We start from the raw sequence: 12231 nt of genomic DNA on the forward strand, positions 1-12231 counted from the left end.
AGTCAACATCAATATATTTTTTGTTTCCATGCAATGAGCAAATCAAGGTTCTCTATAGTGCTAGTCAACATCAATATATTTTTTGTTTCCATGCAATGAGCAAAAGCATATTACTGCATGACTGCTTGTAATAGTTGCTGTAAAATAAATAGAATCACTACATCTTGTACTGGTGGTCATGTTCTTCATGTAATTGCTGTTGCGTGAGGGAAATATCAAACCCCTGCTTTGGGAGGCTGAATAGTTCCCGAAGGTCCTGAAAAAATCAATTGCATTTAAATAAAGACTAGATTACAAAAAGGCTCCTCAGAATTACTCCAATAAAGCAGCAAACAAAAACCTTATAGTGCATACCTGCTGGCTAAAGTACCGAATCTGTTCCTTGTGTTCAGTTGCAGTTTTAAACAATCCCCCTTTGAATATCTAAACCAAATATATTCCAAATGACATCATTATACTAATATTAATATCTCAGCTTTATTGATGCGCAACTCACATATACAACTAGTTATCAGAGATGTAAGGTAGATTTTTAGTTATTCCAACACAGTACAGAAAATATGTAGAGACTATTTAAACAACTAGGTTTGCAATGCGACTATCAAGGAAAAGAATAAAAAAAATCCATAAACTCAAAGATTAACACTGATTATATGTGCATGTTCAACTCTCACAATTTCAACAAATAATTTGCAACCAGAATATGAATTGAATAACAGAAATTTCTTCTACATTTAGAAAGAAACCAAATATATTTAAAATAATGTCCAAGTCCAAGAAATATATGTTTTAATCACTTGCAGCAATGCATTTAATAATGGCCAACTGAGTATCAACAGTTCATTTGTGTTAAGATTTAAGAATAAGAAGAAGAAACAGAAAGAAAGAAAGGGAAGAAAGGAAGAGAAGGGAAAGACCACAGAAGCTACATCTGTATTTTTTCTCATTGCTTCTACAAAATAGAAGATTATATATTTATATAAAAATCTCCTATAACTATACTTAATTAAGAATATAAATCGTACCTGTTTAGGAATACAAATTTTACACTAATTAAGGATATAAATCCTACACTAATTAAGAATATAAAATCTACTAATTAGAAACACCTACATAAAGGCACCAATACGAAGCACCAAAACACAAAGCAATTCATAGGGTTACACTTCCTCTCCATAGGCGAGGCCGGTGAGGAAACACCAACACAAAGCAACTCACAAGGTTGCACTTCCCTCTCCAAAAGCAACACCAGTGAAAAAAAAAAAAAAGAAAAAAGGAGAGAGAGAGAGAGAGAGAGTAGGTGAACCTTTATCTAACAGCTCACAAGGATGTGATATAGTGGCTGCCTAAACTTCAACAAACCTTCAAGGGAGTTTCAAAATAAGGCTACAACTAAGAATGCCTCAAAAGGGACTAAGTAATCAATACAAAAACTGAAAGTCACTTGAAATAGAAACTGAAATCAGTGCAAAACAACCCAAAATCTCCTCAAAACTGTTCCTGTGAACAATGCACAGTGCCATGAACAATAACAAAGCCCTAATGAATTGAAGGTTTAACGCCCCAGACTTCTGTGCTCTGAATAGTACCACATTCCGTCAGTGAATAGTACTATTCAAAGCCAGTCTAAGGACCAAGAATAAGATAAAAATAAAAATGAAATAGGCAGTATAAAAATTAAAGGAACCATCGGGTCAGGGATTTAATCGGTATTACCAAAAAAGTTTTACTATAACCCGAAGAGGAGCATTTTGATCATTTGGCACCTAGAGTTGACCTTTGACCTAAATAATGTCTATTAAAATGAGTGACAATAAAATTTTGAAAAATCTCTTTAAAACATTAAGTATTTATGGAATTAAATAAGAAGACAGAGGGAATTTTTGAAAATGTTAAAATTTAATTTTTTATAATTAATAATTAAATTAATTTTATGGGTATATATAGGCATAAGAAGACAAATTTTCATTAAAACAAATCATTTCTTCTTCATCTTCTTCCCATGGCCGAACCTTGCTCTCCTCTTCCTCCATGGATTTTCTTCTTTCCAAGCCTTGAATCCCTTCCATTCTCACCATAATTTTCATAAGTCTCTTCACTAAAATTTATCCCCACACCTTGGAAAGTCTATAGGCAGCCAAGAAAAGAGGAAACAAGGAGGTTTTCACAAGTCTAAGAATTGTCCATTCAAGGTTAGTGCATAATTTCTCTTTCTTTCTTCACTAAACCTTGAATTGAGGTTGAGATGAGTTAAAATTGCATGAAAAATTAAGAAAACAATGGGTTTGTGAAGGACAAAAAATTTGGCAGCCATAGGAGGTGAATGAAATTGATAGTTTTGATTTGGTTAGTGAAGTGGATTAATGAAGTTTAATGTATAGAAATTGAATTGCATAGAAGTATGCATGAGATTGGAACTTTGAAATTAGAGTTTGATCTAACTATTGGGACTTTTATGTTATTGTTTGAAATTGACATCCTTGAGATTACTTGTTGCTTAATAGAAGTGCTATGTATGCCAAATTGTAGTTTGTGAGATTGGAGGAAGTTATTTGGGAGTGTATATTTTCCATGTAGGTTTGGAACTTTATAAATCCAGTACGTGTTTTGAGTCATAACCTGAATTGTGTTATTCCAATTGGTATGAGACCAATTGGAGATGAAATTAGGTCATTATGCCTGACATGACAGTTGTATACAGGGTAAACATATGATTGTTTAACCAGTATACTCCCATGTATCCAGCACTTATAGTCTGTTATAGGTTACTTGGGCACTGTTATAAATTAATTAGACTGAAAATATAAGAAATGAATAGAAAATATACTATTAAATCTAACTGTTTCCAAAGTGTAAAAAATTCAAAAATAACTTAGATTTTATGAAATTAAGCATAGAATAATTATTTTAATTATTTAGTTGCTGTTATTTTAAAATTATGTACCACTAAGCTATTCGCTTAGCGCGTTAGTTTTCCATCGCATAGGTACTGGAGACCAGACACAGCCGCAGCAGCAGCAGTAGCAATAGTGTTCTGACAGAACTTTGACCAGATTTGCCACAATCCAGAGTCACCTAAGCAATTTGTATTTTCTTGGTAGGGCCCATGTATTAGACTTAGTATTTTGGTTTATTGTATATAAACATCATGTAGTTATATTTTGTGTTGTAAATAAAATTTGTAAATATTTGTATATGGATTTCCACATGCATGAAATATATCTTTTTCTTGAAATTACATGAGAATTTGTGAATGACATGATGTATAAGGTGTAGAAAGAGATGATTCTCCTTAATTTCAATTAATCTGTACATGAGTATATATATACAATTGATTCCTATAATTGTGTTCTACTTATTAGGAAGAAATCATAAATAAGAAATCCTAAATAGGAATACAAAATACAGAATATACAAAGAAATAATATAGTGATTGACTTTCCGTAACACTCCCTCTCAAGTTGGAGCATAGATGTTAATCATGCCCAACTTGTTACAAATGTAATCAATCATAGCTCCATTTAGAGCTTTTGTGAAAATATCTACTAACTGCTCTCCAATTTTGATGTGTCCTGTTGAGATGATCTGTTGTTTAATCTTTTCTCGAACAAAATGACAATCAATCTCAACATGTTTGGTCCGCTCATGAAACACCAGATTAGAAGCAATATGGAGAGCAGCTTGATTATCACACCACAATTTCGCAGGCAAGCAGGTCTTAAAACCTGTCTCATCTAATAATTGAAGTATCCACATTATCTCACATACTGATTATGCCATGGCTCTGTATTCGAATTCGGCACTGATCGAGAAACTACACTCTGCTTCTTGCTTCTCCAATATACCAAATTTCTTCCAACAAAAACGCAATATCCAGTAGTTGACCTCCTATCAGCCTTAGATCCAACTCAGTCGGCATCTGAAAAACATTCAACATTCAAATGCCCATGATTACCATATAGCAAACCTCTTCCTGGAGCGCCCTTCAGATAACACAAGATTTGTTCCAAGGCTTCCCAATGAGCAACAGCTGGGGAAGACATAAACTGACTTACCGCACTAACGGCATAAGCAATGTCAGGACGAGTGACTGTAAGGTAATTCAATTTTCCTACCAACCTCCTGTATCTCTCTGGATCTTCAAACAACTCACTATCCCCTGCTAAACAGTTGTAAATTTGGAATCATTGGTGCACTACAAGGCTTAGCACCTAATTTTCCTGTCTCTATCAATAAATCGAGGACATATTTTCTTTGAGACAAGAAAATACCCTTATTACTTCTCATAACTTCAATACCCAAGAAATACTTTAACAATCCCAAGTCTTTGGTCCGAAACTAAATTTGAAGGAAGGTTTTAAGAGATGAAATACCTGCAGAGTCACTCCCAGTGATGACAATGTCATCCACATAGACTACCAGGAGAATTAGACCAGCCTCAGATTGCCTATAAAATACTGAGTGATCACACTTACTCTTTTACATACCAAATTCCTGTACTGCTTCACTGAATCTCCCAAACCAGGTCCTGGGACTTTGTTTCAAGCCATAAAGAGACTTCCGAAGCCTACAAACTTTACCCAACTCCCACTGAACAACAAACCCAGGTGGTTGCTCTATATACACCTCCTCCTGAAGATTACCATGAAGGAAAGCATTCTTGATATCTAATTGGTGCAGGGGCCAATCATATGTAGCTGCTAAAGAGATAAACAAGCGAACAGAAGTAAGTTTAGCTACAAGAGAAAAAGTGTCAGAGTAATCAACCCCATATGTCTGAGCATATCCTTTTGCTACAAGGTGTGCTTTTAACCTAGCCACAGAACCATCAGGATTTACCTTTATTATAAATACCCATTTGCAACCAATAGCTTTCTTACCAGTGGACAAAGGCAACAGTTCCCATGTACCATTAGCATCTAAAACCTCCATTTCCTCTTTCATAGCAGCACACCAGCCAGGATGAGACAGTGTCTCACCAACAGTATTAGGGATAGGAACAGAATCTAAAGAAGTAACAAAACACCGAGAACAAGAAGACAATTGATTATAAGAAACAAAAGAAGAGATAGGGTAAGTACATGAACGTTTACCTTTACGAAGAGCAATGGGTAAATCTATATCAGAATCATGATCAGTATGAGGTACAGAATCTCCCAACGAAGTAGTTGGTGGAGGATCTGAATCAGGAATCTCCAATCTCCTGGAATAAACATGAACAATGGGAGGTCGAGTAGATCTAGAGACAGAAGGAACAGGCTATTGGAGAGGACCAGACATTGGTTGGACAGTATATATTAAGAGATCATCCTCCTCCCCCTGACTCTCATACACAGATGATCGAAAAAAAAATAGAGTGGATTCAAAAAATATAACATCTGCAGAAACAAAATAACGATTAAGAGTAGGACAGAAACAACGGTACCCTTTTTGCAGCCGGGAGTACCCAAGAAAGATACATTTGAGAGACTTTGGATCTAATTTAATATCCTGTGGACGAACATCACGCACAAAACAGGTACAACAAAAAATAAGGGGTTCAACAGGGAACAAAGATTTTGTAGGAAACAAAGCAGTATAAGGAATATTCCCATTAAGGACAGAAGACGACATACAATTGATCAAAAAATATGTTGTAGAAACTGCATCCGCTCAAAAATGTTTAGGAACTTTCATCTGAAAAAGAAGAGCACGAGTTACCTCAAGAAGATGCCTATTTTTTCTTTCGGTCACGCCATTTTGGAATGAGGTATTCACACAGGAAGACTGATGAAGAATGCCATTTTGTGTCATATAAGACTGAAATTATTTGGCATTGTCACTTCTTAATATGCGCACAGAAATATTAAATTGAGTTTTGATTTCATTACAAAAGGCACAAAAGATAGAAAACAACTCGGAACGATTCTTCATTAAATATAACCAGGTAACACGAGAGTAATCATCAACAAAAGTAATAAAATAACGAAATCCAGTTTTAAAAGTAACAGAACAAAGACCCTAAACATCAGAATGAACTAACTAAAAAGGGGATGAAGCCCGTTTATTGACTCTAGACACAGAAGGCAAACGATGATATTTTGCAAACTGCCATGGCTCACATTCTAGTACTGATAAAGACTGAAACTGAGGACATAGCTTTTTCATGGTTGACAGAGAAGGATGACCCAATCTACAATGAGCTTCAAGAGGTGTTAAGGTACTGAAGCAAACAGGCAACCGCGGTACATGATTTTCCAGAATGTAGAGACCACCTGACTCACGTCCTCTACCAATAATCTGCTTCGTTGTAAGATCCTGAAACAAACACTGATCAGGAAAAAAAGAAACAGAACAATTTAAGGTACGAGTAAGTTTACTAACAGAAAGTAGATTAAAAGAGAATTTTGGTAGACACAAAACAGATGACAAAGAAATTGACGAAGTCGGGTTCACAGTTCCAGAACCCATGACACAAGAAGTAGAACCATCAGCTAAAGTAACAGTAGAGGAAGTGAGATTAGACTGAAAAGCAGATAGAAGACTAGAATTACCTGTCATGTGATCTGTTGCACCAAAATCAATAACTCATTTGGATGAGGAAGACACAAGGCATGTAACGGATTTACCTGACTCAGCGATCGCAGTGACAGGGGAACTGATAGGCTTTAGAGATGCCTGATACTGGAAAAATTGTGCAAAATCCTCTGCAGATACCAAAATAGTTTTCTCAGAGGAAGATACTGTAGAATCCCCTGCTGCCATATTTGCCATCTGTGATCGCTGATTTTTCCTCTGAAGTTGCAGACAATTATATTTTATATGGCCAGGCTCATGGCAATAATAACAAATGACTCCTCTTAAGTCCTGATTAGAACTAGCCTCTCCATTACGTTGATTACTTCTGTTGCCTGTAATTCCTCCTCTACTTCCTCTTCTATTATTTGGATTGCGGCTAATAAGAGCACTACTGGCAGGCTTGAAGATTGGGTACTCTCTGTACGAAGGGCCCGTGTGAATGTTTCATGCAAAGAGGAAATCTCAAAACTTGAGAGAATCTGAGATTTAGCAGTCTCATACTCTGAAGGGAGGCCTGCAAGAAAACTCATAACAGCCAGTTGCTCCCGTTGGGCCTGCTAAACTTTCACATCAGAATTAAAAGGTAACAATACATTAAGTTCCCCATATACCCTTTTAAAATCCATAAAATAAGCCGTGAAAGACTTATCCTCTTTCTCAGCACGGTAGAATACCTTACAAACATCATAAATACGAGAGATATTCCTTTTACCAGAATACAGAAAATCTAAGTAATCCATCAATTCCTTAACAAATTCACAGTGATTAATTAAACTAATTATCTCACTGTGAATCGAGTTCCGAAGTTACAAAAACAACCGAGCACCCTCCCTTAGCTAAGTTTGTCGTGTATCATCCGTAGGTGGATCTTTAGTAAGGTGATCATCCTTATCAATGCTACGCAAATAGACCCTAATAGTCTTACTCCACTCCAAGTAATTCGAACCATTAAATTTGTGTTCCGTGATCTTAGTCATCACCGGAATCACATCAGAAATAACATTCTTATTTTCTGCCATTTGTTGAGACAAAGAAAACTAACCAAAACGCTAATCCAAAGTGCTTACAACAGCAAAATAATCCAAAATCACAAATCAAGCAAATACCAAAATTGGATCTGGGAGCCAAACCTCAGAAGTCCTTTAATGATATACTGGATCAGGCAACCGCACACAGTTGTAGAATGAGGGGGTTGAGGTGACGTTGGCGATGTTGATCGGAGTCGAAACGGCCGGTCGGCGGCCAAGGTCTCTCCTAAGCTGAGTGGTGAGAATAAATAGTCACCCTAAATAGATGATCTGCTCTGATACCATGTAGAAAGAGATGATTCTCCTTAATTTCAATTAGTCTATACATGGGTATTTATATACAATTGATTCCTATAATTGTGTTCTACTAATTAGGAAAAAATTCTAAATGAGAAATCCTAAATAGGAATACAGAATACTGAATATACAAAGAAATAATATAGTGATTGACTTTCCATAACATAAGGAAATGAGTAGAATATGATTATGTTGATAGGTAAATATTGGAATCCACCAAATGCTAATAAAACAGAGAAGGCTCTGCCCGGGTCTCCACAAAAATAATTTGTGATAAAAAAAAAATTTTCACATATGAATAAATGATATTTAAAATTAACAATGGACAGGACAAGATAAGATAGGGTGCTCTGACACCGAATGTGGCACGCTTTACTCGGCTACACTGTAAACGAGTAAGGAGCGTCACAGAAGGCTCTAATACCATTTTAAGGTTTAAGAATAAGAAGAACAAAAAGAAAGAAAGGGAAGAAAGGAAGAGAAGGGAAAGACTAAAAAGGCTACATCTTTATTTTTTTTCTCATTACTTCTATAAAATAGAAGATTACATGTTTATGTGCAAATTTCCTACAATTACTCTATTTATTTAGGAATATAAGTTCTACACTAATTAGAAATATATCCTACACTACCTAAGAATATAAAATCTACTAATTAGGAATATATAAAATCCATATTGACTTTCCATAACAATTTGCATATTTTATAGTCTTCACGATAAGTAAGAGGGCTTTTCTTATAGTTCTAAACTATATCCAACATTTAGACAGGCAACAAGATATATTTACAACAAAGTTCAAGAAATATAGTGTTTCAACCACTTGCAGCAATGTATTGATTCATTACCAACCAGGGTTTAAATAACAGAATCAGAATCGGTGTAACAGAATTGAACTAAATCAGTTTGAAATGGAATAAATCAGCTGCCAATTTTGTCAATATATTTAAACCATTAGCACACAGGGTAATCATAAACAGTTTTAGAATTGAAAACAGTATAATCGAATTGGTCTGAGTCAATTTGAAACAGGCGATATTTAAAGCACTAAAACCAACATTCTAACAGTTCAAAATACAATTGTATACTTTATATAATCTTCACATCACAAAAACAAGCATGAGAGGTAAAAAATCCTTCACCTGCTTTCTATATATCTTTTCTTCAACTGTTCCACATGTCATTAATCTATACACAAGGACATCTTTCTTTTGCCCAATTCGATATGCACGATCAACACTTTGGTTATCCGTGCTGCAAAAAGACATAAATCAATGAATTTGCAAATTTCTCCAATAAATCAGTGAACCTAAGAGTTGCTCTGATAAACTTCTTTACAAAGTGTGATAGGAAAAGGCAGAGAATATTACATGGGCCACATACACTCTGGATCTAAAATGAAAACAGATAAGAAAGAAATTGCATGTCCCATGGGGAAGAAATACAAAGTAGTCTTTGGAATTGAATTTTAAAGATTAAATTACTGGAATGGAATTTAAATTACATTTTTTTTTTTGTTGGAGATCAGTAAATTCATGACTAGGGTCAAAAACTCACTCAACTTTAAATTTGAAATATTTGTAAAGGTGTTGTAAATTCAACTACATCCTCTCCAATTTGTCCGGGCAAGCCTTAATATTTTAATTCCAAATGTTCGCCTAAAATTTGGATTACAAATTGTCTATTCAAATTCAATTTGAAGGTAATGTGAGATAACAGAAATTACAGAAAACTATAAAGTTCACTGATTTAAGTTGAGGCAAGATCTAGAAGAATGTCCATCCTATTTGAGGATTCCCAGAATATTTTTCCTGAGTGATTTTTCAGCATATAATATTTTTTGAAAATTGCCAATCAGTCTGAAGAGAAAAAGTAAAGGTAGTTCTGGAATGCAAGGAAATACAAATTGTAAAAAAAAAAATGCAACAAAATTAAGATGTTCAATTTGAAAACTTCACTGACCAAAGATATATCCTACATGATATGAACCATCAAGGAAATGCTTTCAAAAGCCATAGCAAATCTGCCAATGCTAGGTTACATAATGCAGAATCTGTTTGTTTCATGGAAAATTATTTTCACATGAAAACATTTTTTGAGTTTTCCAAAGTTCAAATGCCTAGGAAAATTGGTCAACAGAAAATATTTTCTTATCAAAAAGAAAACTAAGCTATTTGTAAAGAAAATTATTTCCTTCCGACATATGAAAAAAAACTACATGGAGTATATAAGGAAACCACATATGCAAATAATTTAGTTTAGCAACCACCACCAATAATCTCCAATTGTCACCAGCCACCAATGAGCACTGGCAATAATTTACAATTTTCAAGTGTACTCTCAAAGAACTATGAATAGAAAACCATGAAGCTTTTGTAGAGCCAAACAACTTCAGCCCTATTATTCAAAGAAAATAGTGTCTTCTGATATACTCCAAATGCCAAAAGATAACTTCCAACTAATTTTTAGTATTGCAACCAAACAGTAGAAAACAAGTCATTGTCTCATAAAATGTTTTCTTAAAAAAATATGTTACATGAACAAGTTATTTTGAGCAAAACAAAGCAGTGGTTCTCTTTCTACCAACAACAATATTTAGTAAATCTAAATGAAAGAAAAAGCATAAGCACCTTGGATTCCATGCAGGATCAACCACAATGACACGGTCAGCTTTTGTAAGCGTAAGGCCAAGACCACCAACTTGAGATGTAAGGAGGAATATAGGGGCCCCAAAACCTTCTTGGAAATCCTAAAAGTAAAAGAAAATTGAATATTTCAGAGAAGGGTTCCATAAATGAGAAGTTCAAGATAACTATTCTGACTTCTCAAGACACTTAACATTAACAATTTTCACTCTGTCGCTAGCTTTAGTGGTTCCATCAATGCGTAAGAATTTGTAACCATTAGACAGTAGGGATTCCTGCAACAACCTAAGATGGGTCAAAAACTGACTTTAAAAGCCTACATAGTAACAAAATTGAAGCAATATAGAGAAGACAACAAGCATAAACTTCCAAAATATATTGTAAATTTTAAAGATCAAAAGCAATAAAATTTTATGAAAAGATACAGCAAAATTTTGCCCAGCTCTTTGACCATCAATAACTGTTGAGTTTTTAGAAAGAAAGAAGAAAAGGGAGAGCAAGGGAGAAAATTAAAATGAATCCCAAAGGATTACATTTTTATTAACTTGTACTTGGCATAATATATAAGAGTTCATATTTATAATGGAAGATACAATATATATGGCACTCCTTAAATCAATCCTCAATACAAGCACTAATTAAGCTAATCAATCACATGATATTCTCTTAAGCATATCCCATACATTAAGTAAAATCTCATCAATTCCAATACTCCTACTTTATGAGATTTTTGCTTAAGTTACAAATCCATCATCAAGAATGAGAATTTGTGAGAAAAATAGTTTGGGGACTCAAACCCTAAGCTAAAATGAAAAAGAATGAGAATATCAGAGAAAAATAACTGAGACTCAAACCCTAAGCTCTGATGCAGGAGAAGAAGAGAGTAGAGATTTCAACCCTAGAGTCTCAAATCAAGAAGAAAGAGAAGAAGAGGAAGATGAATAGCTTGGTACTAAAACCTATAGCTTTGGGACTCAAAACCTGAAGAAGGAAAACAGTTTTTGGGACTGAAACCCATTGCTTTATGAAAAAGGAGGACAATAAGAAAGCAGAAACCCTAAAATTTTCTGCAGGCTCTGATATCATGTTGAGTTTTTAAAAAGAAAGAAGAAAAGGGAGAGAAAGGGAAAGAATTGAAATGAACCTCAAAGGATTACATTTTCATTTACTTTTACTTAGCATAATACATAAGAGTCCATATTGGAAGATACAATATATATGGCATTCCTTAAATCACTCCTTAATATAAGCACTAATTAAGCTAATCAATCACCTGATTTTCTCTTCAGCATATCCCATAAAGTAAGTAAAATCTCACCAATTCCAACAATAACTATATAACAAAATATGCTCCTCCCAAAGAACAAAATAATAATGAATTAACCAAATTGTATAGAATTTCAGTTTATACATATCCAAGCTGAACAAGCATAGTACATCTACAAGCTGAAATATATATATATAAGATGCTTAATAAGTGATGGCAAAAGAACTTCAAACAGCTGATGCAGACATGAGAGAGGTAAATTTATGTCATCTCTCCCTACCCTGTGGCAGAGAAAAACCCTAAAGGTAGGAGGGTAAAGTTTCGTCCACTAAATTTCACCTCACTGGACTTCTTTTCTAGCCTATGACAAACCAAAGACCTGTCATAATTCCACGTAGACCTATGCCTCAAGTCATGTAAATAAGTAATCAAACAGAA

At 34.5% G+C, this 12231-nt stretch overlaps 1 protein-coding gene across 3 annotated transcripts in view; it reads right to left on the reverse strand.

Annotated features, from left to right (window-relative positions):
* LOC110662521 (protein CHROMATIN REMODELING 24) overlaps positions 1-12231 on the reverse strand; it is a 37334-nt gene that overhangs the window by 10637 nt on the left and 14466 nt on the right. For all 3 annotated transcript variants that reach the window (XR_009140807.1, XM_021821618.2, XM_021821543.2), the window contains 5 exons: positions 10721-10801; positions 10512-10630; positions 9024-9135; positions 355-423; positions 162-256 (listed from right to left, as the gene is read on the reverse strand). Coding sequence is in view for 2 of the 3 variants with exons in the window: in XM_021821618.2 (XP_021677310.2) it covers positions 162-256; positions 355-423; positions 9024-9135; positions 10512-10630; positions 10721-10801 (476 nt within the window). In the remaining variant the exon portion in view is untranslated. The remainder of the gene's footprint in view (positions 1-161; positions 257-354; positions 424-9023; positions 9136-10511; positions 10631-10720; positions 10802-12231) is intronic.

Source organism: Hevea brasiliensis, chromosome 10 (genome assembly GCF_030052815.1).
Source record: "Hevea brasiliensis isolate MT/VB/25A 57/8 chromosome 10, ASM3005281v1, whole genome shotgun sequence".
NCBI classification, from domain to species: Eukaryota; Viridiplantae; Streptophyta; class Magnoliopsida; order Malpighiales; family Euphorbiaceae; genus Hevea; species Hevea brasiliensis.